The 27,814-nt window shown below is 40.4% G+C and overlaps 1 protein-coding gene across 3 annotated transcripts; it reads right to left on the bottom strand.

The window, feature by feature from the left end:
- Positions 1-656: 656 nt before the first annotated feature.
- Positions 657-27,814, bottom strand: stard4 (StAR related lipid transfer domain containing 4). 3 transcript variants are annotated; one of them, XM_063069155.1, is made up of 6 exons: positions 27,480-27,814; positions 21,360-21,474; positions 17,519-17,568; positions 16,614-16,740; positions 10,043-10,157; positions 657-2,241 (listed from the first exon to the last, which is right to left on the bottom strand). In XM_063069155.1, the coding sequence occupies exons 1-6, from the start codon at positions 27,527-27,529 to the stop codon at positions 2,015-2,017; spliced, it is 684 nt and encodes a 227-aa protein (XP_062925225.1). In that variant the 5' UTR covers positions 27,530-27,814; the 3' UTR covers positions 657-2,014. The 3 variants fall into 3 exon arrangements, with proteins under 3 accessions (XP_062925225.1, XP_062925224.1, XP_062925226.1); XM_063069154.1 differs by having other exon boundaries at positions 10,043-10,160; XM_063069156.1 differs by lacking the exon at positions 21,360-21,474 and having other exon boundaries at positions 10,043-10,160; positions 27,480-27,593.

Below are 27,814 nucleotides of genomic sequence, written 5' to 3' on the forward strand. Positions count from 1 at the left end.
TCTCAAATATGGGAAGAAATAAATATTCTAAAAACTTCTAGAAATCAAATCTGAAAGCCCTTGCAGAAGTAACCAACGGCATTACTCTTTACCCACTTGTTTCTTCAAACATAACCCAAAAATTTATCCCACAATAATTTTAAGTATCTCTGTTGCACCAAACTGCATCAGCTTTTAAAATTTATATTAGGCTTGGAAATTCAGTGTCAAGTACATTTGATTCACGCAATTCATTAGTTGTAGGTTAACTCAATCGAATACTCCTAGTACGCGCCCCGCTGTTGATATGTCTGGAGACAAAGGACTGAAGGTACTCAGCAAAGGTGCCAGTCTTCATTTAACACACATTTGATGTCACCATTATAGCACTGGATTGTGGATAACAACAAAACTTAACCTCCTTCAGCAGGAAACCAGAGGGCCATGAGCCAGTTGTCAGTAGTGGAGAGGGTCAGCAACTTTAAATTTCTTGGTGTTATCATTTCAGAGGACTTGTCCTGGGCCCGTGCCATAAGTACAATTATGAAGAAAGCATGGCAGCATGTCTACTTCCTTAGAAGTTTGCAAAAATTCAGCATGACATCTAAAACTTTGTCAAATTTTTATAGAAGTGTGGTGAAGAGTATATTGACTGGCTACATCAACCTGGTATGGAATCACCAATGTCCTTGAACAGAAAAATCTACAAAAAGTAGTGGATACGGCCCAAGCCACATGGTAGAGCCCTACCCGCCATTGAGCACATCTACACAGAGCACTGTCACAGGAAAGCAGCATCCATCATCGAGAATACCACCACTCAGGCTACGCTCTCTCCCCGATGCTGCCATCAGAAGATGGTACAGGAGTATCAAGGCTCATACCAGCAGGTTCAAGAACAGTTATTACCCTTCAACCATCACACTCTTGAACCAGAGGGGATAACTTCACTTGCCCCAGCACTGCACTGTTCTCACAACCTATGGACTCACTTTCAAAGACTCAATCTCATATTCTTGATCTTTATTATTTATTTATTATTTCTTTTATACTTACACAGTTTGCCATTTCAGCGGTGCAGTTTTTCATTGATTCTACTATGGTTATTGGACTTACTGAGTATACTCACAAGACAAAGAATTTCAGGATTGCATATGGTGACACATACGGTATGTACTTTGATAATAAATTTACTTTAAACTTGAACTTTGAAAAAAGAACACCTCCACTTATGTATTCCCAGTCATAATGAAGAGTCTGCCACAGATAAAAGAAATTAATTTAACACCGATACCAATGGATCAGATTTCTCACCATTTTGCAGATGTTTTCTAAGCTGAGTATTTGATGGAGGTGGGGTTTGCCAGTGATCCATTTCTTTCCTTGGGTATCCTCTCCTACAATTTCAAAGTAGGATACCCAAACTTCTTTCTGACTGCGTGCCAGAATCCAAAACCCCACCTCTTCAAGGAGTGAATCTGGTTTAAAAGCTTAAAGCCATCAGGGAAATCAGCTAGTTAAGTCAATGCTTTACATACAATTCCAGAAATTGTACAGTGTTTATATGTACATTTTCACCAAATGTATGGGAATTATATTTACACATGGAATTTGCAAGACATGGTCCATTCATTAAAAATACGCTGCCATGGCTCCAAATGAAACCATATTGTGCCATTTTTATAAATGTTCCAGAACTGTACCTCATGGAAACATTCAGTCTTCAATCTGAAGTCTAAACAAATCTTCCTGATTTGTTGAACTACCATGGTTAAATTTTTGAACAGATTATGAAATCTGAATGCAGTGTATCAAATTTAAAATTAAAATCTATTACCCGTAAATTTTTCTAATAGCTATATTGAAGTTGTAATATTTTATTTGTACATACAACTAGAACATTAAATGAGGAATCAGAGTAAGACCGGCCATTGCCAACAAATATTGCACTTAATACCAACCTGAGCTCTATAACACAGTAGGATGATTGCATAATTAATTAGAAAATAAGCATTTTTAAAATCTGAAGTAAAGCTTAAGTTTTTAAAGCTTTCCGGAGGTCATTATAGAAATTGACTAATGAACTTCCCATTGCAGAATCCACCAATGTTTGTGGCAGCATTCCACGTAAGTCAGTCTGAATGAAACCAGTTAAGAGGCTGTGGTCAGAGTCACTCTTCAGAGGAATACAAAACCATCCACATGGGTGATTAAATCCACGAACAAACTTCTCTTGTTTCTCCCCATATTCAACACTGACTCCTGTGATAGAGTAACAAAAAAGGTTATACTTTAATACAATTAGATAATTTGAATAATTCCTCCCTAATATAACTAAACCCTTTGTAGTAGAAGGAAATAATTTTTACAATGTAGTTTTATTTACAGCTTTAAATTGAATAAAATACCAATTACAATTATTATTAATTACAAACAAAAGAAAACCTGCAGATGCTGGAAATCCAAGCAACACAACAAAATACTGGAGGAACTCAGTAGGCCAAGCAGCATCTATGGAAAAGAGTACAGTCGACATTTTGGGCTGAGACCCTTCATCAGCACTAGCAAAAAATGGATGAGGAGTCAGAGTAACACTTTCTCACAGCAAGTCTTACTCTGACTCCTCATCTTTTTATCCCCAGTCCTTATGAAGGGTGTCGGACCGAAACATCAACTGTATTCTTCCATACGTGCTGCTTGGCCTGCTGAGTTCCTCCGGCATTTTGTGTGCGTTCCAATTATTAATTAGGTCATTTTAAATGAGAAGAGGTTTAACTTGTACAGTAAAACTCTTGTGTTCTTAACCTCAGGCTATATGCTTAGCCTGAGGCTATGATTACTGTACTCATGCATCAATAATCTTGACCTCTGAAGCAACTTCCAAGAAACACAAAGTAATTTAATAGAAACAATATCCCTTCTGTTTTGAATTGTGGTTTCGTGAATACAAGACCATAAGACACAGACACAGGGGCAGAATTAGGCCAATGGCTCTGCCATTCAATCACAGCTGATCCTTTCTTCCCCTCCTCAGCTCCACTCCCCGGCCTTGTCCCCGTAACCTTTGATGCCATGTCCAATCAAGAACCTATCAATCTCTACCTTAAGTATACCCAACAACCTGGCCTTCACAGCTGCCTGTGGTAACAAATTCTACAAATTCACCACTCTCTGGCTAAAAAAATTTCTCCGCGTCCTTGTTTTAAATGGATGTCCCTCTATCCAGAGGCTCTGCGCTCTTGTCCTAGACTCTTCTACCATGGGAAACATCCTTTCGACATTAACTCTGTCTAGGGCTTTCAACATTCAAAAGGTTTCAATGAGATCTCCCTTCATCCTTCTAAATTCTAGCGAGTACAGACCTAAAGTAATCAAACGTTCCTGTCATTCCTGGAATCATCTTTGTGAACCTCCTCTGAACCCTCTCCAATGCCAGCACACCTTTTCTTAGATAAGGAGCCCAAAACTGTTCACTATACTCAAGGTGAGGCCTTACCAGTGCCTAATAAAACCTCAGCATCATATCCCTGTTTTTGTAATCCAGACCTCTTGAAATGAATGCTGACGCTGCATTTACCTTCTTCACCACTGACTACTTGCAAGTTAACCTTTATACTGTCCTGCACAAGGACTCCCAAGCTCCTTTGCATCAGATTTTTGGATTTCTCCTGGTTTAGAAAATAGTCTGCACATTTATTTCTACTACCAAAGTGCATGACCATGCATTTTCCAACATTGTATTTCATTTGCCACTTTCTTGCCCATTCTCCTAATCTGTCTAAGACACTTCCTGCCCCTCAACCAATCTTTATATTATCTGCAAATTTGGCAATAAAGCCATCTATTCCATCATCTAAATCATTGATATGCAGCATAAAAAAGAGCGGTCCCAACACAGACCCCTGCAGAACACCACTAGTCACTGGCAGTCAATCAGAAAAGGATTCTTTTATTCCCACTCGCTGCCTCCTATCAATCAGCCAATGCTCTAACCATGACAGTAACTTTACTGTAATACCATGGGCTCTTAACCTGGCAAGCAGCCTCATGTGTGGCACCTTGTCAAAGGTCTTCTGAAAATCCAAACATACAACATCCACTGCATCCCCTTTGTCTATCCTACTTGTAATCTCCTCAAAGAATTCCAACAGGGTTCATCAGGAAGGAATTTCCCTTAAGGAAACAATGTTCTATCTTGTTCTGTGGCACCCTAATAGGTGTTATCTACAGGCTCCCAAACAGTAGCATGGATATGGGTGCAAGTTGAATAGGGAGTTAACAATGGCATGTGGCAAAGGAAACGTCGCAGTAGTTATGGGGGATTTCAACATGCAGGTGAACTGGGAAAATCAGGTTGGTACTGGACCCCAGGATAGGGAGTTTGTAGAGTGCCTACGGGGTGCATTTTTGGAGCAGCTTGTATGAGAGCCGACTAGGGATAAGGCTATTCTGGATTTAGTGTTGTGCAATGAACAGGATTTGATAAGTGATCTTGAAGTAAAGGAGCCATTAGGAGGTAGTGACCATAATATGATAAGTTTTTATCTGCAAGTTGAGAGGGATAAGAGCAGATCAGAAGTGTCAGTATTGCAGTTGAACAAAGGAGACTATGGAGCCATGAGGGAGGAGCTGGCCAAAGTTGACTGGTCGGATATCCTAGCAGAAAAGACAGTGGAACAGCAATGGCAGGTATTCTTGGGAATAATGCACAAGGTGCAAAATCAGTTCATCCCCCGGAGAAGGAAGGATTCAAAGGGGGGAAAGTGGCCACAGTGCTTGACAAAGGAAGTCAGAGATGGCATAGCATTAAAAAAGAAGTATAATAGAGCTAAGGTGAGTGGGAAGACGGATGATTGGGAAATTTTTAAGGAACAACAGAACTTAACTAAAAAGGCAATACGGGGAAAAAAAATGAGGTATGAACGCAAGCTAGCTAGGAATATAAAGGAGGATAGCAAAAGTTTTTTTTAGGTACGTGAAGAGAAGGAGGATAGTTAAGAACAATGTTGGGCCCTTGAAGAATGAATTGGGAGAAATTGTTATGGGAAACAAAGAAATGGCAGACGAATTTAATAAGTACTTTGGATCTGTCTTCACTATGGAAGACACAAGCAATCTCCCAGATGTATGGATGGGCCAAGGACATAGGAACTGAAACAGATTGACATTAGGAAGGAAACGGTGATGAGTAGACTGATGGGACTGAAGGCTAACAAATCCCCAGGTCCAGATGGTCTGCATCCTAGGGTAGTAAAGGAGGTGTCTCTGGAAATTGCGGATGCATTGGTGATCATTTTCCAATGTTCCTTAGATTCAGGATCAGTTCCTGAGGATTGGCGAATGGCTAATGTTATCCTACTTTTTAAGAAAGGCGGGAGGGAGAAAACAGAGAACTATCGCCCTGTTAGCCTAACATCAGTAGTGGGGAAGATGCTAGAGTCCATTATTAAAGATGAAATAGCGGCATTAGCTATGTTTAAAAGGAAGTTAGATATGGCCCTTGTGGCTACAGGGGTCAGAGGGTATGGAGGGAAGGCTGGGTTCTGAGTTGGATGATCAGCCATGATCATAATAAATGGCGGTGCAGGCTCGAAGGGCCGAATGGCCTACTCCTGCACCTATTTTCTATGTTTCTATGTTTCTATATCTTGATAGCAGTGATAGGATTGGGCCGAGCCAGCATGGATTTACCAAGGGCAAATCATGCTTGACTAATCTATTGGAGTTTTTCGAGGATGTAACCAGGAAGATAGATGCGGGAGATCCAGTGGATGTGGAGTACCTCGACTTTCAGAAGGCATTCGATAAGGTACCACATAGGAGATTGGTGGGTAAAATCAGAGCTCATGGCATTGGGGGGAGGATATTGACATGGATAGAAAACTGGTTGGCAGATAGAAAGCAAAGGGTAGCAGTGAATGGGCGTTTCTCGGAATGGCAGGTGGTGACTAGTGGGGTGCCACAGGGCTCGGTATTGGGACCACAGCTGTTTACGATTTACGTCAATGATTTAGAGGAAGGCATTGTGAATAACATCAGCAAGTTTGCTGATGATACTAAGTTGGGTGGCAGTGTGACATGTGATGAGGATGTTAGGAGAATTCAAGGTGACTTGGATAGGCTGGGTGAGTGGGCAGAAACTTGGCAGATGGCATTTAATGTGAATAAGTGTGAGGTTATTCACTTTGGGAGCAAGAACAGGAAGGCAGATTATTATCTGAATGGTGTGGAGTTAGGTAAGGGAGAAATACAAAGAGATCTAGGAGTACTTGTTCATCAGTCTCTGAAGGTGAATGAGCAAGTGTAGCAGGCAGTGAAGAAGCCTAATGGAATGTTGGCCTTTATTACAAAGGGAATTGAGTACAAGAGCAAGGAAATCCTTTTGCATTTGTACAGGGCCCTGGTGAGACCACACCTGGCGTATTGTGTGCAGTTTTGGTCTCCAGGGTTAAGGAAGGACATCCTGGCTGTGGAGGAGGTGCAGTGTAGGTTCACTAGGTTAATTCCTGGGATGTCCGGACTGTCTTACGCAGAGAGGTGAGAGAGACTGGGCTTGTACATGCTGGAATTAAGGAGATTGAGGGGGGATCTGATTGAGACATATAAGATTATTAAGGGATTGGACAAGATAGAGGCAGGAAATATGTTCCAGATGCTGGGAGAGTCCAGTACCAGAGGGCATGGTTTAAGAATAAGGGGTAGGTCATTTAGGACAGAGTTGAGGAGGAACTTCTTCTACCAGAGAGTAGTGGAGGTGTGGAACGCGCTGCCTCAGAAGGCAGTGGAGGCCAATTCTCTGGATGCTTTCAAGAAGGAGCTAGATAGGTATCTTATGGATAGGGGAATCAAAGGTTATGGGGACAAGGCAGGAACCGGGTATTGATAGTAGATGATCAGCCATGATCTCAGATTGGCGGTGCAGGCTCGAAGGGCCGAATGGTCTACTTCTGCACAATGGTCTATTGTCTATTGTACCAAGTACTCCATCACCTCATCCTTAACAATTGATTCCAACATCTTCCCAACCACAAAGGTCAAGCTAACTGGTCCATAATATGCTTTCTGCTGCCTTCCTCCTTTCTTAAAGAATGGAGTGACATTTGCAATTTTCCTGCCTCTGACACCATGCCAAGAGTCCAATGATTTTTGAAAGATCATTACTAATGCCTGCACAATCTCTACCTATACCTCTTTCGGAACCCTAGGGTGCAGTTCATCTGGTCCAGGTGATTCATGTGCCCTTAGGTTTTTCAGCTTTTTAAGCACTTTCTCACTTGTAATAGTAACTGCACTCACTTCTCTTCCCTCACACCCTTCAACATCTGCCACACTGCCATTGTCTTCCACAGTGAAGACTGATGCAAACTACTCAGTTAATTCAGCCATCTCCTTGGCCTTCATTATTATTTCTCCGGCCTCATTCTCTAGCGGTCCTCTATCCATTGTCATCTCTCATTTCTTCTTTCAAAACATACTTGGAAAAGCTTTTACTATCCAATTTGATATTGTCTGCTGGTTTGCTTTCATATTTCATCATTTTCCTCCTATTATTTCTTTTAGTTGCTCTCTGTAGGTTTTTAAAAGCTTCCCAATCCTCTACCTTCCACTAATTTTTGCTTTGTTTTGTGCCCTTTTGCTTTTACATTTGGTTTGACTTCCTTTGTCAGCCATGGTTGTACTATTTTGCCATTTGAGTATTTTCTCAATTTTGGAATACATCTATCCTGCACCTTCCTCATTTTTCCCAGAAACTCACACCACTGATGCTGTGCTGTCATACTTGCCAGCATCTCCTTCCAATTTACTTTGGCCAACTCCTCTCTCATACCACTGTAATTTCCTTTACTCCACTGAAATACTACTATGTCAGACTTTACTTTCTCCCTATCAAATTTCATTGAACTCAATCATATTGTGATCACTGCCTCCTAAGGGTTCTTTTACCTTAAGTTCCCTGATCGTCTCTAGTTCTTTACATAAACACCCAATCCAATATAGCTGATCCCCTAGTAGGCTCAACAACAAGCTGCTCTAAAAAGCCAGCTCATAGTTATTCAACAAACTCACTCTCTTGAGATCCATTACCAACCTGATTTTCCCAATCTACCTGTATGTTAAAATCTCCCATGGCTATCGTAACACTGCCCTTTTGACACACCAATTTCCCGTGGTAATCTGTGGTCCACATCCCAGCTACTGTTGGGAGGCCTGTATATAACTGCCATTAGGCCCTTTTACCCTGCAGTTTCTTAAACCAAAGAATTCAACATCTTCCGATCCTATGTCACATCTTTCTACTGATTTGATGCCATTTTTTACCAGCAGAGCCACGCCACCCCCTCTGCCTACCTTCCTATCTGTCCAATACAATGTGTAACCTTGGACATTCAGCTCCCAAATACAACCATCCTTCAGCCTCAATTCAGTGATGGCCACAATATCATACCTGAAAATCTGATCTAGTGCAACAAAATCATCCACCTTATTTCTTGTACTCTGTGCACTGAGATACAACACTCTGAGTACTGTATTTGCTATCCTTTTTGATTCTGCATCCCTAATGCACAGATACTCACTCTGCTGGCTGCAATTTTGTCCTATCATCTGCCCGCCTTTCCTGACTGCATGCTATCTTTGCTTTTTTACCATCCATCCTATCCTGAGTCCCTTCTCTCTGGTTCCCACCCCCCTGCCAAATTAGATTAAGCCCTCCCCAACAACTCTAACAAACCTGCCTGCGAGAATATTGGTCCCCTTCAGGTTCAGGTACAACCCATTTCTTTTGTACAGGTCATACCTCCCCCAGAAGAATGATCCAAGAACCTGAAGCCCTGCTCCCTGCACCAGCTTCTCAGCCAAGCAGTTATCTGCCAAATCATCCTGTTTCTACCCTCACTGGCATGTAGCAATCCAGAAAATACTACCCTGGAGGTCCTGCTTCTCAGCTTTCTACCTGGCTCTCTTCAGGACTGCTTTGCTCTTCCTACCTACATCATTTGTACCAATATGTACCAAGATATCCGGCTGCTCTCCCTCCCCCTCCAAAATGCTAGGAATGCGATCGGAGATGTCCCTGACCCTGGCAACTAGGAGGCAACATACCATCCAGATGTCCCATTCACATCCACAGAATCTCCTGTCAGTGCCTCTAACTATTGAATCCCCAATCACTACTGCTCCCCTTTTCTTCTTCTTCCTCCTCTGCACCATGGACCCACATTCAGTGCCAGTAACCTGGTCTCCATGGCATTCTGCTGGGAGGTCCGCCCCACAACAGTATCCAAAACGGTATACTTATTTTCGGGGGGAATAGCCACAGGCAGTTAGCACAGAGCAGCCCTATTCACGTTTCCATTTCTACTGACAATCACCCAGCTACTCACCTCCTGCAACTTAGGGGTGACTACTTCCCCGTAACTCTGATCGATTATCTCATAACTCTCCCGTACCAGCTGTTGCTCCAGATCCCTAACACGGCATTTAAGGACCTTCATCTGGATACACCACGCAGATGTAGTTCCCTGGGATACTCTGGATCTCCCAAGACTCCAACATCCAACATAAAGAACACACAACTAGGTACAGTAAGAGGAAAAAAAAAGGGGAAGCTTAACAGAAACTTAGCCAGAGCCAACGCCTCCTTTGAGCCAAAGCCTGACACTGCTACTCTCACCACAGACCTACTCCCACCAATGGCCGCCCCACTTCTCCCTTCTGTATTTTAATTCGTTGTGCTCTGCCGGAATGGGCCCAAACACCTGCAAAGCTCTCCTATTAAACAAGCGTCACCAATCTGTGAGAAACCTCGTCGCTGTGCTCGGCTCCTGCCACTGAATATGGGCTACTAGAGTTAATTTTTCCCCATATGCATGCAAAAATCTCAGCAAAATCAGCTACAAAAATGTTGTACATGGAATAGTTTTATAATTTCTATTTAGCAATAATCCCACAACTTCCAGATTCCCTGTCTCAGTTGATTTATGGAAAAAAGCAGTTTAGAAGATCCATTTCCTACTAGGGAAGGAGAGAGAAGAATTCTATATGCTTAGCTACATGTGCTTACCACAAGTCAGCAGCCCATCCTGGTAATCTGTGGTATAGGAGAAGTCAATGAATTCTCTTGGGGCGATCATATTCCATAATTGTCCTGCTGTAGTGTAATGCATCAAACAACAACCCTGCTGTATAAAATAGTTGGGTATCAATATACATACTGCTTTCTCCAATACCTCTTTTTCTATGTGTATTTTTCTGAACAGCAATAAAATATTTAGTTAACACCTACAACAGAACAGAACTCAAATCAGTTCAAGTCACATAGTAAGTGAGATAACACGGAAACAGAATCATCAGCAGATTAGTCCATGTTAACCGTCACCAACCCATTAACATTTATCCTACATTAACCCCATACTTTATTCTCTCCACATTCTCATTAACCACTCCAACACGAGAAAACTAGAACATGTGATCACAGGAAAAATGTACAAACTCCACTCAAACTGCACCATCTTTCTACAGTGCATCTGTCCAGTCATCCAGAGTATTATGTTCACCTGGTTCCATTCTTCATCCAGTTTGTAGTCAGAGATCTTCATTTTCCTCTCCACTGCACTACAACTTTTTTTTAAATATCCTAGCTCTTTAACCTCTTCAGCTCGTTGGATGATCAGACTTGTCACAATAATGGCTAGAAGATCAATTTTTTTTTGGAATTGGAACGAGACCAATCCCCCTACTACATTTCAATGATTTTCCCAAACTATATCATGTTTAAATTTAGAAAAAATTAGAAGTGTCATTTTTGATCCGTTGGTTAAATTTGAAGAGACTTGGAAGCCATTTATTCAACACTTTCATATGATGTAGCTTGACCTTTTCCGAACCCTTTTTATTAATCTAGAGTAGGGGTCGCCGACCCGTCGACCTTTGAGACTTTCCCAGTAGATTCCAAAAAAAATCAAAAATAAATACACAAATACTGTTGTAATGTGAGCATTATAAAAATAAGTAATACTAATTAGGATAATGGTAATATAGCAATACTTTTTGCTAAAAGCTGTTTGTAAAGAGAGATTGTTTCTGGGTTGCGGGAGTCTAGTTCCGTTCTTTCTGCCCAGTGCACATGTGTGTAGCACCCCCGCCATGCACCGCGTTTTCAGCGTAGCCTGTGCCGCAAAGTGACCAATTAAATTAGATACGCAGTGGGCCCCAACCACCGAGCCGCGAAGAATGCAGCGGTACAGTGGTGGCCGGAACGCACCCAGCACATCTTGAAGAAAAAAGCCAAAATAAACAAGCTAATTAATTAGGTGCCGCCCGGGCATGTAAATGTTGGCCCAGATCAGAGGCGAATTGCCGACATTTACGTGCCAGGCGGCACCTAATTAATTAGCTTGTTTATTTCGGCCTTTTTTTCTTAAAGATGTGCTGGGTGCATTCCGGCCACCGCTGTACTGCTGCATTCTTTGCAGCCCGGAGGTTGGGGATCACTGGATAAGAGTACAGACTGTCGCAAACATCAATATATGGCACTCGCTGGTGATAATCCTGATAGCATGGTGGAGACCCCACGAAAGAAGGCGAAAACAGAATGGAAAGAGGAATTTCTATTTACCTTGGTGAAAGACAAGTGTGTATGTATGTTGCGCCGCCAAACACAAGCACTGACTAAAAGAGGGAATCTGGAGCAGCACCACAACACCAACCACCAGAAATTTAAAGACACCTACCCCCCAAAGAGCACAATTCGTGCCAGGAAAGTTGAGGAGCTGAAATCAGGGCTGAAGGCCCAGCAATCGTTTTTCACAAAACATGCTGCTCAAAATAAGGCTACTATTGAAGCATCATTTCGTGTAAGTCACCTTTTGGCTAAACACAAGAAGCCTTTTACAGATGGCGATTTATTCAAGGAAGCAATAGTCATTACCGCAGAGACTGTTTTTAATGCTTTAAAAACAAAAACGACATCACAACCGCAATACATAATATACCGCTTGGTCCTGCAACAGTGACAAGGAGGGCACAGTCACTGTCAGAGGACATGGATATTTTTCACTACAATTTAAAGAAACCCTGGATGTAATGCAAACAGCTCAGCTTGTTGTATTTGTCAGAATGGCTTTCCAAGATTTTACAACAAAGGAGGACTTCTCACTCATTTGCAATTAAAGGAGAGAACAAGAGGTGAGGATATTTACAATGAGTTTAAAAAATATGCCCATGAAAATGACAACCACATTCATAAACTGGTGGTAAGTACTACTGATGGGGCCCCAGCAATGCGCAGTGTGCACGTTGGTTTTATAGCATTAAAAGTCAGTGCCTACTTCGGGTCAACTTATCCATGTGAAATTGCATTTTCACGGATGAAAAATTATTAAATCTAAGTACAGGAGTTGTCTTACTGACAGACACCTCACAGACTGACTCAGACTGGCTGTCTGTAGTTATGAGCCAAATTTCAGGAAACTAGCAATAAGTATTCAGCCCCAATCATCACACTGAATGCAACAGTCAATTTTTATTCATTTATTTTTCGTGTTGAAATAAAATTAAATAATGAAGCTTAGAATTAAAGGTGTGAAGTATTGTAATATTCTTAAAGAGAGATATGCTAGTTACAGCGTTTTCTTGTTTGAATTAATTTGAAAGTTTGACAAAAGTATTTTGTGCAATTCAAATACAATTAGCCCAAATAAAAGGCCTCAAATCGGCAGTACAAAATGAGCTGCTTTTTCTCTAAATGATTTAGTAGGTAGATCTTGCCTTTCACTAAGGTCAACGTAGGGGATCTTGGGCTTAAAAAGGTTGGTGACCACTAATCTGGAAAATATGGATAGAGGAGCGGAGTTGACGACATTAATGATTGTATTCAATGTAATATATTAGCCCAGCCTTGTTCTGTTTTGTTTAGATCAGTTTTTGGCTTAGTTTAATTTAGTTTTTTTCCCTTAGTGTTTTTTTTACTTTGGTGTTTTTTTTCCTTGTGATTTTTTTGGTTATTTTTCCTTTTATCATGATTAACTATATCGAGAGTTTGGGAGGTCTACTATACTTGTATTATCTGTAGTTTTATTTGCATATGTCTATCACCAATAATGTAATTCCAATCTCTTTGTATTACTACTGTTACTATATTTATGAACCTGAAAATTAATAAAAAGATTAAAGAAAAAGAAAATATCCTAAAGATCTTTCCTTGACCCATTCCTATTTTTCCATCCATATACTGTCCAACAATAATCACACCCAAAAAGTGTTTGAGATTCTTGCCTCTGGCATAATGAGGTAGCAGCTCTACAAAATGGACCACTACTTAGTACCAAGCCATACAACGAAATGACAATGAAAGCCTAATCAAAGAGGGAGGTCTTAAGAAGTACTTTGAAAAGAGAGACAGGCAGAGAGCTTTAAGGATAGAATCACAAAGCTTGGTGGAAAGCATGATCAATTAATGGTGCACCACTTGGGAATATGCACGAAACCAGGAAGGGTGGTGTGCAGAGTTCTTGGAGGGAGGGCTGTAAACTGGAAGAAATTACAGAATAGGGAAGGCAATGATCATGAGGTGGATTTGTAAACCAACTAAAATGCTGGTTCAGAAGCAATACATACCAGCAGGCACCGAGACTGTGGATGATTGAGACTCAAAGTTTGAATAAGGGCAGCTGACTTGCAAGTTTATTGTGGTTAGAAATGGAATAACTGCAGTACAAGGCTGGAATTGTTAAATCTAGGGATTAAAAGTTAAATGATTCAGTAATGGGATCAAGTTAACGAACATAGCTGTTGGCAATCTAAGTAATATCACAAATATGTGGTTAGAACCAACATGAATACATAGCCAACTTCAGCCTCAGACTCTTAGCAGAAGTTCAAATTAGGTTAATAGCTAGGAAATTTGTGACAGAGACCAGGAGCAATAGCAAAGCTCCAATCTCTTAATATTTAATTCTAGGAAGTTGGCAATTATTCAATTTATATTTATTTACAGATTGGGACAGGTAGAGTTGGGTATCATTGGGATACATGAAGAATTGCATCTTATCTATGCTCCTGTCTAAATTACTTTTTAAAATCTTGCAATTCTCACCTCTGCCACTACCTCTGACAGCTCTGACCTACCATCCATTGTTCTAAAAATCTCATGTTGCTTTCAAGTTTTTCCTTCCTCGCCTTAAATCCGTGCCCTCTTTTACCCATTATTCTGGGTAAAAGACTGACCATTCACCTGATTTATCTCCCTCATGATTTTATACACCTCTTAATGTCACTCCTCAGCCTCCTTCACACCAGGGAAAAAAAGCCCCAGCCTGTCCAGTCTTTCCTTATAACTCATGTTCTCCAGTCCTGGCAACATCCTTGTGAATCTTTTCTGCATCCTTCCCAGCTTAATGATATCCTTTCAATAGCTCAGCAACCAAAACTGTACACAGTACTCCAAGTATGGTCTCACCAACATCCTAAGACCACCAGCATTTCCACTTTTGTAATGTGGATATGGTTCAACACATCATTATTCTCTTCTCTGAATTCCCTAGCTTCCATGGTCTTTTCCTATAGTAAATACAGATGAGAAATATTCATTTAAGCATTCATCCATCCCCTGTGGCTCCACACATAGACTTCTACACTGGTTCTTAATGGGCCCTATTCTTGCCCTAGGTATCTTGTGTTCTTAATATACTTACAGAAATTCTTAAAACTCTCTCTTAGCTTATCTAACAAAATTAAGTCATGTCCTCTTTTTACTCTCCTGATTTTTCCTTTTAAGTGTACTTCTATACCCTTAACATTGACAGGGAATGTCATAGGGCTCAGAGCTTGGATAGGGTGAAATTTATTAATTGTATCAGAGGAATTTTCACAACTAATATATTGAAGTCCCTACTACAGAGGAGGCAACAATCGAATTCCTATTGGGAAGTGAAGTAGGGTGAGTGACTGAAGAGTCAGTGGGGGAGCATTTTGGAACCTATAAACTAATTCTACTAGTTTTAAAATAGTTATGAAAAAGGTAGAATTAATCTAAAGTTAAAATCTTACGGTGGGGCAAGGCTAATTTTGATGCAATTGGGCACTCCATAGTTGCCTTCTCATCTCTCTAGAGATTTTTGGGCTGCTATAAAGGCTTTCACTGGCAAGAGATGCACTGAAATATTTGAGGAGTCCAGAAACGTTGAACAGGATCATCATCATCAGGTGCCGTGCCCAGTTTGAGCTTTGACTGCCATGGCCCACACACTCCTGTTTCAGGTCAAGTGGATCAATTCATTTGTATTTATTTCCAGTTCTCTGGCTGCTGTCTCCATCATCATTTGTCTTTGTCTTCCTCTTGCTTTCTTCCCTTCAATCTTTCCCATAATTACTGTGCATTCTAACTCCTCTTTCCTAATCACGTCCAATGAAGTTACGTTGCCTTTTCATGATCTCATACATTATTTCTCTTTTTGTGTTTGCTCTGTTCATGACATCCTCATTAGATATTCATTTCGTCCATAATATTCTTTGCATCCTCCTCAAAAACCACATCTCTGCTGCTACAATTCGTTTCCTCATGTTACTAGATATTGTCCAACAGGATACTACGAGATTTCGTGTATTTATCTGAACTTCACCATTTTGTGTTTAATCTATCAAGGTGTGTGCATGGAATTATAGTTCTTCACACCCGACACCTAATATTGGCATTCACATGTTAAACCAGATGAAAAGCATTTCATTTACCTAGAAAATGGATTTCAGTGAATTTTGACAAGAATTGAACATACTTCTGTCATTTCCCACTTAAAAGGGTTGTGAAATAGGCAAAATAAAAACCTCTGCAAAGTACTAGGATGTGGTAAAAAAAAATGGGAACTATGTTAGTTTTTAAAAACTCAAAATTTAACTTGGGAGACCGGTACAAATTCTGTCACATATTATTTCCATTAGACACACTTTCCAATAACCACCGACAGCAACAGAACATCTAATGCCTGCAAAGGTTGACAGAGAGGCTAGAGGAAAACCAGGATAGTACGTATAAATTTGTGCTGACTTACAAATGCTCATCAGTGTCATAGATGCAAGGAGAGAGATCTTGTACTGCAAGAATGCCTAGACTTCCAACAAGGTCACAATGAGGAAAACTTGAAAGGTGATGGCTGGATTGGTGTCTGGCCACAGGAACAATCACTGTACTAGACAGCATGCAGGCATGAGCTTCGAAGTTTCATTCTGACTGAGTTCCTCAACAGCCTTCAACCTCACAATCAACTGCAACACCGCTGTGTCAGCAGAAAGGCACAAATAGCAAATCTTACATCCTTCATCTTAATAAAGTCAATTAAAGTTAGCAATTATAATTATTATTCAATAGGTACATTTAATGTCAGAGAAATGTATACAATATACATCCTGAAATCCTTTTTCTTCGCAAACATATTATAACATACTCTCGTGTTAGGAAAAAGAAATAAAGATAAAATTTCTAAAAAGCACAAGTTAGAAAGCTGGACAGTGAAGAAGCTTAAGAAATTCACATGAAAAAATTTGATTTTCCTGCCTGTAAGATCCCAGAGCAGGATCTCCCTGTAAATGCAATTAAAAATAAGAGTGCAAAGTGTCATTTGTATAGTAAATCATGATACCTGTTCAAATTCCCCAACTATGTCCAAAGAGGTCATCAGACTGTCCCAGTCTAATCTACATGGGCCAGGTCGAATGAAATTCACTATTCTGTTGGGAGCCTCTTTCACCATTCCTTGAGTTTTGTAGCTGAGAATTACATTCAAATGTCTTGTTAAACATCTCCACAGGTGCTCTTCTATCCAAACAAATTAACTTTTCACCATAGAGAAGTTTGCAATGCATTTTCCACATCAGTTGTCTTTTAAAAGAACATTTTTCTGCTTGTTGCTCAATAAACCACTTGTAACCGCATGCATTCTTCATAAATTGCAATGACCCCCCACCGCCCCAAACTGACTGAGGAAACAGGATGCCACTTTTCAGTCTCATTCCATTTCAGAAGATTTTCATCAAATCATGATTTCCAGTTATTTTACCCTTTCCTAGTACGCATACAACCCATCCCTTGGTGTTTTTACATGCTTAGTCCCATTAAACTTTAAAAAAAATAGATTATCCTTTGGATGCTGATATTATCTCTACCAGGCTCAGTTTCATCGTATATTAGAAAGCAATATGAAAATGACAAGATATATATATTTGTTATTGTTTAAGATTTGCTAAAATCTTTCTGAGACTAACAGATTATCTTTCATCATTATATCCTTATTTATTTAATTCCCTTTTTTATGACATGGACATTGCTTCAAAAGTACTTCATTCACTATAAGGCATTTAAAAATTTAAAAGTTACTGACAATGAAAGCTGCCTTATGTGCCTTTAAAAACTGATTTATATTTTCTGTTAAACTCATCTAATACTTATTCTAATCTTTTGCTTTTACTATATACTCTGTAATACCCAAACCTTACCCATTAAAACTTTTAATTTAAATGTAATCATCAAATTTGAATGAATACTTACAGAAATCCCCCAAATTCTTCCGAGGGTTTCCTCCAAATAGTTACATCCTTCTGTAAAAAACAAGCTTAAAGAAATCATAAAATGAAAGGAAATATAAAATGCAAAGCTTTACAAACAGAGCTGATTTTTGAATGCATCTTAATTGCAAAACTGTTAACTGTGAACACAAGGATAATAAAGACAACAAAAGGAAGTCATACATTCCAATTTACCATGTGCAACTGAAGAGGAAACCATATTTTATATACACTCAATGGCCACTTTATTAGGTGCATCTTGTTAATGCAAATATCTAATCAGCCGATCATGTGGCAGCAACTCCCCACAAAAGCATGAAGACATGGTCAAGGCGTTCAGTTGTTCAGACCAAACATCAGAATGGGGAAGAAGTGTGATCTAAGTGATGTTGACCCCGGAATAGTTGTTGGTGCCAGACAGGGTGGTTTACGTATCTCAGAATTTACTGATCTCCTGGGATTGTCACGCACAATAATCTCTACAGTAGTGGTCGCCAACCGGTCGATCTTTGAGGCTTTCCCAGTAGATCCCCAAAAAAAATGATAAATAAATACGCAAATACTGTTGTAATGTGAGCATTATAAAAATAAGTAATACTAATTAGGATAATGGTAATATAGCAATACTTCCACTAAAGCTGTTTGTAAAGAGAGATCGTTTCCGGGTTGCAGGGTTTTAGTTCCGTTCTTTCTGTCTAGTGCGCATGTGCGTAGCTCCCCCACCATGCACCGCAGTAGAAAAGACCGGAAGTAAAACCCCGCTACCTGGAAATACTATCATAATTAGTATTACTTATTTTTATAATGCTCACATTACAACACCTTTAATTCTATGTCTCATTATTTAATTTTATTTCAACACGAAAAATAAATGAATAAAAATTGACTGTTGCACTCAGTGTGATGACTGGGGCTGAATACTTTCTGCTAGTTCCCTGAAATTTGGCTCATAACTACAGACAACCAGTTTGAGACAGTCTGTGAGGCGTCTGTCAGTAAGACAGCTCCTGTACTTAGATTTCATCATTTTCATCTGTTGCAGCACAGCACCCTCGCAAACCTCCTGACAGACTGAATATTTGAAAGGACAGTTTCCTTTGTTAGACTGAATGTTGAATCTGCCATGTTTTTCAGATGTTTTGTATTGGTAAGCTGTTACTGAGACACTAGTAGGGTTGCCAACTGTCCCGTATTAGCTGGGACATCATGTATATTGGGCTAAGTTGGTTTGTCCCATACGGGACCGCCCTTGTCCCATATTTCCCTCGCTAAGGTACAGTGTTCCTATGAAATCGTTCGTAAGCCGAAATGGCGTAAAGCGAAGAAGCAATTACCATTAATTTACATGGGAAAAATTTTTGAGCGTTTCCAGACCCAAAAAATAACCTACCAAATCATACCAAATAACACATAAAACCTAAGATAACACTAACATATAGTAAAAACAGGAATGATATGATACACAGCCTACATAAAGTAGAAATAATGTATGTACAGTGTAGTTTCACTTAACAGAATCCGGAAGATTAAGCCAAAAGTGATTTGTAGAAAACAAAAATCGGCACGTACATGCATGCACACGTCACGCTTGTGCATACAGGTGCCCGCGCAAGGCTTCATGGTCATGGTAGTCTTTCTCGGGGTAAACACAAGTGCCCATATTTGACTGCTACTTTTGTCCCTTATTTGGGAGTGAAAAAGTTGACAACCCTAGACACTAGTATAAGTTTCAGAGGTACGCAAGATAATGACACCACTGTTTTTGTTTTGTTTCTAGTTCTTTTACATTAGATTAGATTATGAGGACACTCAGTCCTCATTTATTGTCATTTAGAAATGCATGCATTAAAAAATGATACAACGTTCCTCCAGAATGATATCACAAGAAAACACAGGACAAACCAAGACTAAAACTGACAAAACCACATAATTATAACATATAGTTACAACAGTGCAAAGCAATACCATAACTTGATAAAGAGCAGACCATGGGCACAGTAAAAAAAAGTCTCGAAGTCCCGATAGACTCATCATCTCACGCAGGCGGCAGAAGAGAGAAACTCTCCCCGCCATGAACCTCCAAGCGCCGCAAACTTGCCAATGCAGCACCATTGGAAGCACCCGACCGCAGCGGACTCTGAGTCCGTCCGAAAACTTCGAGCCTCCGACCAGCCCCTCCTACACAGGCTCTCCGAGCACCATCCTCTGCCGAGTGCTTTGACCCCACCCCGGCCGCCGAGCAACAAGCAAAGCCAAGGACTCGGGGCCTTCTCCTCTGGAGATTCTGGACCACATAGTAGCAGCAGCAGCGAAGCAGGCATTTCAGAAGTTTCACCAGATGTTCCTCCATGCTATCACGTCCGTCTCCATCAAATCAGGATTGCGCATGGCGCCCTACTTGACAAATAACAGACATCACCACCGGAGTGGCTGCTGCGAGCTGCATCGCGTCACCATCTTCTCCTCCTCTCTTCCATTTGGGGAATGTTGGAATTTAAAGGGGGAGAAGTGTGTAATGTGAGCATTATAAAGATAAGTAAATTCCAATTAGGATAATAGTAACATAGCAATACTCCCGCTACGGAAAGCTGTTTGTAAACAGAGGTTGTTTCCGGGGTTGCGGGGTTTTACTTCCGGTCTTTTCTGTGCATGTGTGTATAAGCCCCTACGCCGCATTGGTTTTGCCATCCCAGATAAAGTTGTTCCTTTGGACATGAAGTTGACGAGTGGTCCTTTTTCAAAGTAGAAGTTACTACAAAAGGTATGAAGTATTGTAATATTCTTAAAAAGACAGCTATGGCCTATTTGATATGCTAGTTACAATGTTTTCTTGGTTGAATTACTTTGAAAGTTTGACAAAAGCATTTTATGTAATTCAAATACAATTAGCCCAAATAACAGGCCTCAAGTTGGAAGTACAATCTGAGTTGTTTTTTTTCCAAACGATTTAGTGGGTAGATCTTGCCTTTCACTAAGGCCGAGGTAGGGGATCTTGGGCTTAAAAAGGTTACCACTACTCTACAGTTTACAGAGAGTGGTGCGAAAAACAAAAGCCATCTAGTGAGCGGCAGTTCTGCGAGCAAAAATGCCTTTTTAATGAGAGCGGTCAGAAGAGAATGGCTAGTCTGGTTTAAGCTGACAGGAAGGCAACAGCAACTCAAATAACCACGTATTACAACAGTGGTATGCAGAAGAGCATCTCCGAATGCACAACACATTGAACCTTTAAGTGGATGTGCTATAGCAGCAGATGACCACGAACATATACTCAGTGGCCACTGTGTGTGCATTATTAAATTACAAATTATCTGGGCTGTTATCAAACAGAGGAAATTATAAACCTTTCTGAAGAATATGGAAATCTACGAAGCAATGAAAACTGGGAGCTATAAATCTGTACTAAAAATACACCGGTATTCCTCTAATCAAACGAGAACATGCTTCAGAAACACTCAGAATGTCAGGCAGTATCTATGGACAGCAAAACAAAGTTAATGTTTCAGGTCAAATACCCTTTCGTTCTAGAAAAGATCTTTGACCCAGCATGTTGCCCATATTCCTCATTCCACTGCTGCTGCCTGATTTGCTGAATGCTTCCAGCATTTTCTGTTTTTATTTTCAGATTTTCAACATCTGTAGTTTATTCTATTCTGATTATTTCTTTCTTTAAACTGAAAGAGAAATGGTGAACAGTGCCATGGGAAAACTTGGAAATAAGAGCATAAGACATACTATAGGATATGTGGTTTCCTATCCCAATTCTCATGACATCAGCAAGAATCCCTTTTAAATGCAGTACCCTGATCAACGTCAGAGATACTCACCACTTTCTTTGCAATTCTCCACTCCTCATTTCCAATGTTGTAATAATTAACAAGAATGTTTTCAACTTCTGTAGCTAGTTTTTGTGCATCTGGTAAAGGTTCCATTTCCACTAAACTGGAATATTAAAAACATTAGGCATCAGATAATTTCCCAGAAAGGTTAACTTTTCATTTCTACTTTTAGATGGAATTCATGAGAATGAACAGAATTACAGATTTAGGACATACTCTAAATAAATTTTCATTGAAATAAAACTTTCAATGTAGCATATTTGATATTGATTACTAACTTCAGACAAAGAATAAACAGTTTTGTTGAAACAAGGAAATGTGAACAAAAGTAAAATTGAATTGGCACAAGATTAATGTAAGATTGGATACTTTATGGTTGGTGCGGTCTAAGTGGATGATGGGCCTGTTTCTTTATCAGGTGACTCTATGACTTCCTATAGTTTATATAAATAACTTGAACAAAGGCACCACAAGTATGATTGCTAAAAATTGCTGATGGCACAAAAATAGTTGGAAAGAAAATTGCGAGGAAGACACGAGGAGCTACAAATATATACAAGTCCAGTAGGTTGTGTGAGAAAGCAAAGATTTGGCAATGGAGTATAATGTGGCAAAATATGGTACTTTAGGTGGAAGCATACACAAAAAAAAACACATTATCTAACGGTTGGTAGATTTCAGAGCCACGAGTTACAATGGGTTCTTACTGTCCTGTTGAATAATTCATAAAAGGTGAGTATACAAGTACTGTATATATAATAATTAAGGAAGCTAACAAAATATTATTGTTTATATTGAGGGGAATTAAATATAAGAAATGTTATGCTTTAGTTATAAAGAGTAATGGTGAAACCACATGTGGAGTACCATGTATAGTGTTGGTTTTATTTAAAGAAGGATGGAAGCTGTTCAAATAAAGTTTACTAGACTAATACTTGGAAATGGATGGGTTATCTTTGAGGAAAAAAATGGACAAGCTAGGCTTGTGTCCATTGGAAATGGGAAGAGTGAGAGGGGTTTTTGCTGAAACATACACAGTACTGGGGGATTTTCCCAGAATGGTTTTTGTAGGGGACTTTTGCTCTTGTGCGAGAAAAGAGAACTAGCTCATTTAAGACAGTGATGTGGTATTTTTTATTCTGTCAGAGGACATGGGTATTTAGAACCATCTTCCCCAAATGGAAGGAGGATTTTTGAATATTTAAGGCAGAAATACATAAATTCTTGATAAGCACTGGGGGTGGAAGATTATCTCGGGTCAACAGGAAGGCAGAGCTGAAGTCTCAGTCTGATCAGTTTGTCAATATTGCATCTACCCCTCATTACTGTATCTTTAAATGGTGATAGCTCAGGATGGCCGGCATCCATCATTAAGGAGCCTCAGCCTCTGAGACATGCCCTCTTCTCATTACTATTATCAGAGAGGAGGTACAGGAGCCTGAGGACACACCTCAACAGCTTGTTCTCCTCCACCATCAGATTTCTGAATACTCATGAACCACCAGCACAATCTATTTTGCTCCCCTTTACCACTAATTTATATATTTTTAATTGAAACTTATAGTAGTTTTTATGTATTACACTGTACTGCTGCTGCAAAAGGACAAATTTCATGACAGGTCAGTCACAGTGAACCTGATTCTGATTCTGCCCACAAGTATATTAGTGCAATAGACAGGATTCCCAAGGAGAGTGACTAGCTTTCTGTTTGAGTTTAAAATCACACCAGTTTCAGAATTTCTACATTTCATTGCTACTATTCATGGATAGAAATGATCAAATACTTGGTATGGATAAGCACAATACTCAAGAGCAGGTGTTTTATGTCAATACGAAACAACAATCACATGAAATGTTGAGCAGTGTTTGAGGTTGCAGTTACAAGGTTGTTATTAGATCAATCATTTCAGAAAGATTCTCATGAGAAGCTGTGATTTTCCAAAACAATGCAAGTTTACCAGCAGTTCAAAAGAAAACAAACTATAAAAAACTTTTTAAAAAAAGGTTTATGATGGTTAAAAAATATTTCAGCAACCTTTCAGCAGAAATAGCTACCATGAGGTAATGAATGGAATTTTCAGAGTAAACTTATCCCCCTGAGACAGGTGGAAGAGTTGGGAAACATTTAAGGAACACCTTAAATAATAACCATTCTATACACAGTAGTCTAGAATGGATTCAGCAATGCTCTTTATAACTAAAGCATAACCTCTTTACTTTTGTATTGAATTGCACTGCTAAAGGTGAACTTTCAGAGAAAAAATCCATATGAACAGGATTCTACTCACATCTTTAAGATTGCCTTATTTAAGGAATGCTTCCTGCAAAAATCATCCCTTTCCATTCCCCTACATGTACCAGTTTTTCATTAAAAAGCAATCAAATTATTTAAGGCAGCAAAGGTTTACCACAACGTGAGAAGCTTGCGTAGACATACTTCAGGAAAGCATATGCACACTCTAAACAAAAGGACAGCAGTTACTGTAAATACTATGTAGTACAGCAGGGGTCCCCAACCTTTTTTGCACTGCGGACCAGTTTAATATTGACAATACCCTTGCAGACCAGCCGACCAGGGGCGGGGGGGGGGGTGTTCAAGTGGGGTTAAACTCACCTCAACACGTCTTTTACAGTTAGGGTTGCCAACTTTCTCACTCTCAAATAAGGGACAAAAGTAGCAGTCCCAAATCCTGGGACACTTTACCCCAGGAAAGACTACCATGACCATGAAGCCTTGCGCAGGCACCTGTGTGCACATGCGTGACGTGTGCATGTGACGTGCGCATGTGAGTACATGCCGATGTTTTTCCCCCACAAATCGCTTTTGCCTTCATCTTCCTGACTATACTGTACATACATTATTTCTACTTTGTATGGGCTGTGTATTTATCGTATCATTCCTGCTTTTACTATATGTTAGTGTTATTTATTTTCGGTTTTATGTGTTATTTGGTATGATTTGGTAGGTTATTTTTTGGGTCTGGGAACACTCAAAAATGTTTCCCATATAAATTAATGGTAATTGCTTCTTCACTTTATGCCATTTCGGCACAAAAGTTTCATCGGAACACTCTACCTTAGCAGGGGAAACACGGGACAAGGGCGGTCCCATATGGAACAAACCAATTTAGCCCAATATACGGGATGCCCCGGCAATATACGGGACAGTTGGCAACCCTATGTTCAAGTTCAACAGTGCGTGACAGGGAATGAGGAAAGGTGCGGCTGACTCATAGCGTTTCCTCGCGGACCGGTAGCTCATGCTGTGTGGCCCGCTGCCGGTCCGTGGCCTGGTGTTTGGAGACCGCTGTAGTACAGGAAGCCAGACTACAGCAGTATTAAATACTGAGGCTGAGATATAACCCTGAATTCTTTTTAATACACATTCTCCATCTAATTCGAAATTTGACCTTCCATTAACTGACTTCAGCACTAAAAATTGATACGGGAGATAAGCCTCCAGTTGAAGTAATAATTAATTTTTAGGAGGTCAAAGTGAGGGGCCACGCTAGCTTGGTACCTGTTCATCTAATTTCCAATAATGTCCTTGCACACTACCATCATCCATCCAAAGTCTACTTCCATTTTAAAATCCACCATTTACCCAAGAAACGATATTACTGTTGTCATGTGTAAGAACAGCAGATTGTGAGGAAAGCATACAAGTATACAATAAGTGTTTCAACATGGTACTATAAGCTGGCCAATGCCAAATATATCAAATGCAATGTGGAATATTTATCATTTAGCACAAACAGGCTCTTGAACCCACTGAGAATGTATTGACTATTAAATGCTTAATTAAGGTAATCCTGCACTGATCCCATTTTGATCCCCCCACATCTATCACTCACCCAGATACCAGAAGAAATTTACAACAGGCAATCAACTTTCTTATCTTTGGTATGTAGGAGGAAGGTGGAAAACATAGAGAAGACCCATACAATCACAAGGAGACTGTGCAAACTCCACGCAGAGTACCGGAAGTTAGGAATGAACCCAGGCTGCTAGAGTCCTGAGCAGCCCCTGTACCATTGTGCTGTCCTCAAGGGTATTTGGGAAGAAAGTGTGTGAGAAATCATGAAAAGGGTTTGAAGGTAATGAAGGTTGTCAGGGACAACAAAAATGAGAAACCAGCAAAATGATCATTGCTGTTCATTTAGAAGTGAGACCTTTCATTTTCGATGCTGAAGTTACACAGGATGCCAAAGATTGAATTAGCCTATCTGAGCAAAGAAAGAAAAAGACAAGGTATGTTGGGAGTTAAAGAAATTGGTGTTTGGTCTTCCATACGTGAGCAACAGGATGCAAGCCTACCTTTTGGACAGTAATCAGTAGCAGACATTGAGCCATCCACAATCATGAAAACTGAGTGCGCATTGGTGAATGTATTATTAAAAAACTCCAGAACAATCACACAGCGAGTTTACTGGGACCTGCAGAGAGCCCAAAACATGGAACTAGAAAAGATGAGGTAGAGAAGGGAAAAATGAGGAAAAGCTGAAGTGCAGAATGGAAAGATGGTATCAAAGGTAGACTGCGGTCACTGACAGAACTGTTTACCACTGCATACAACCAGGTCCTAAGAATTGTCAAAAATATTGAACTTGACATTTGTCAAGCATGATATACTTGTTCACATGCCTGAAACCAGATTTCAGCAATGGATGCTGTACTCTGAGTTCAATCATGGTATAAGATCATCAGGCAGACACCAAGAAATTTTCAAGACAACAAGAGAAAATCCAGTTATGACTCCCGAAATTGACCATCACTGAATCTACCATTATTAATATCTTGAGGGTTACCATCAATCAGAAACTGAACAGGAATAACTATACACAAATCAACCTTCACTAATCCAACTACCTATAATCCAGCACTGCTTATGCTTAATGTGATCCTTCTGTAATTTGGCATTTTCACTAATCCGGCACTCCTCAGGTCCCAAGGGTGCTGGATTAATGAAGGTCGACCTGTACACAATATGGCTACAAGAGCAGGTAAAAGTCTAGGAATCCTGTAGAAAGTAATTCACCTCCTAACTTCCCAAAACCTGTCCAACATCTACAAGGCTTATGTTAGGAGTGTGTTTGAATACTCTATACCTGTCTGGATGCGGTAACTTCAACAACACTCAAGAAACTCGACATCATACAGGATATTTAACAGTTGGATGACAAGCATCCCATCCACGCCCATTCACTCACTCAAAACAGCAGAAATTTGTACCATCTACAGGATGCAGTGCATCAACTCCTTAGACAGCAGACCGATTACCTTTACCAGCTAGAAGGACAGGCAGCAAAAGCATGGGAAGGCCATCATCTGGAAGTTGTCTTCCAGGCCAAACACGATCCTGAGTTGAAAATATATAGACAACTCTTCATTTTACCATGGGGAAAAAGATTCTGACTAGCTACCTTATCATTGTCTCCATTGTTCTATATACTGTTAGTAGGTCACTTGGGAATGTCTGGCCCATGACAAGTGGAGTGGAGAACCTTGAAACTATTTAACTGGTGTACAGAAGACCTGCTCCTCACAGTCCCTCCCAGATTCTACCATTCACTCAGACACTAGAAACAATTAACCTACCAACCTATATGTCTTTGGGATACAGGAGAATATTGGGGAACCCAGAACAAATCCACATGGCCTTGGGGAAGGGAAAAAAGCTCACTATCTCACAACTACACACCCATCTATCAGCACCTCCTGCCCCGTATTTTGCAGCCCCTCAGTGGAAGCAAGTCGTTGACAATTCTCTTGGTTGGTAGTTGCTTATCCTTCCCCAAAGACCATACAGTTGACAGAAATGGATCAACACCTTCGTGATATGGTTGACATTTTAACCCAGTACTGGCACCACACTTTGAAGATTTCTTTCCCCGGTACTGCTAGCTTTTCGTAGAATCAAAGCCTTCGCCCAAGACTAGTCATTTGCCACGGACTCGACCCTTCAACTAGGATGGATACCTTAACCCATTTTGCAAATTTGTTTCTCTGGGACTGACACCGTTATCTGAAACTTTTACCAGACTTGCAGTTGGATTAAAATTCGAGTGGAAGTCTTTTAGAATAGCTAAAGCTGTGGTATACACTCACATTTTTTTCTGGGTATCGATATCGAAGCTCCCGTTGCTTCCAGCACTCATCGCTCACGCTTCCTTGAATGGATCGCCGAGACCGGTGCCGCGTCACGCGATTGACGGCTCTCCCCGTCCAATCGCAAGTTGCCTACAGTCGGTGGCGGGGGAGGAAGGCGGGACTTGAGGCTGGCAGCGCGCGACCGTTTTGAGAGTTGGTCGAGGTGAATCAGGTCCCGCGCGGTGTGATGTCATATTACTTGCCCATCGGATTGGCTCGCAGGCGGTCGGCCGGTTTGGGTCACGTGACAGTGTTCAGCTGCCTTCCCCTCAGACCCCGCAACTTGGCTCAAT

The sequence above is a fragment of the Mobula hypostoma genome, chromosome 16 (assembly GCF_963921235.1).
Source record: "Mobula hypostoma chromosome 16, sMobHyp1.1, whole genome shotgun sequence".
Lineage (NCBI taxonomy): Eukaryota > Metazoa > Chordata > Chondrichthyes > Myliobatiformes > Myliobatidae > Mobula > Mobula hypostoma.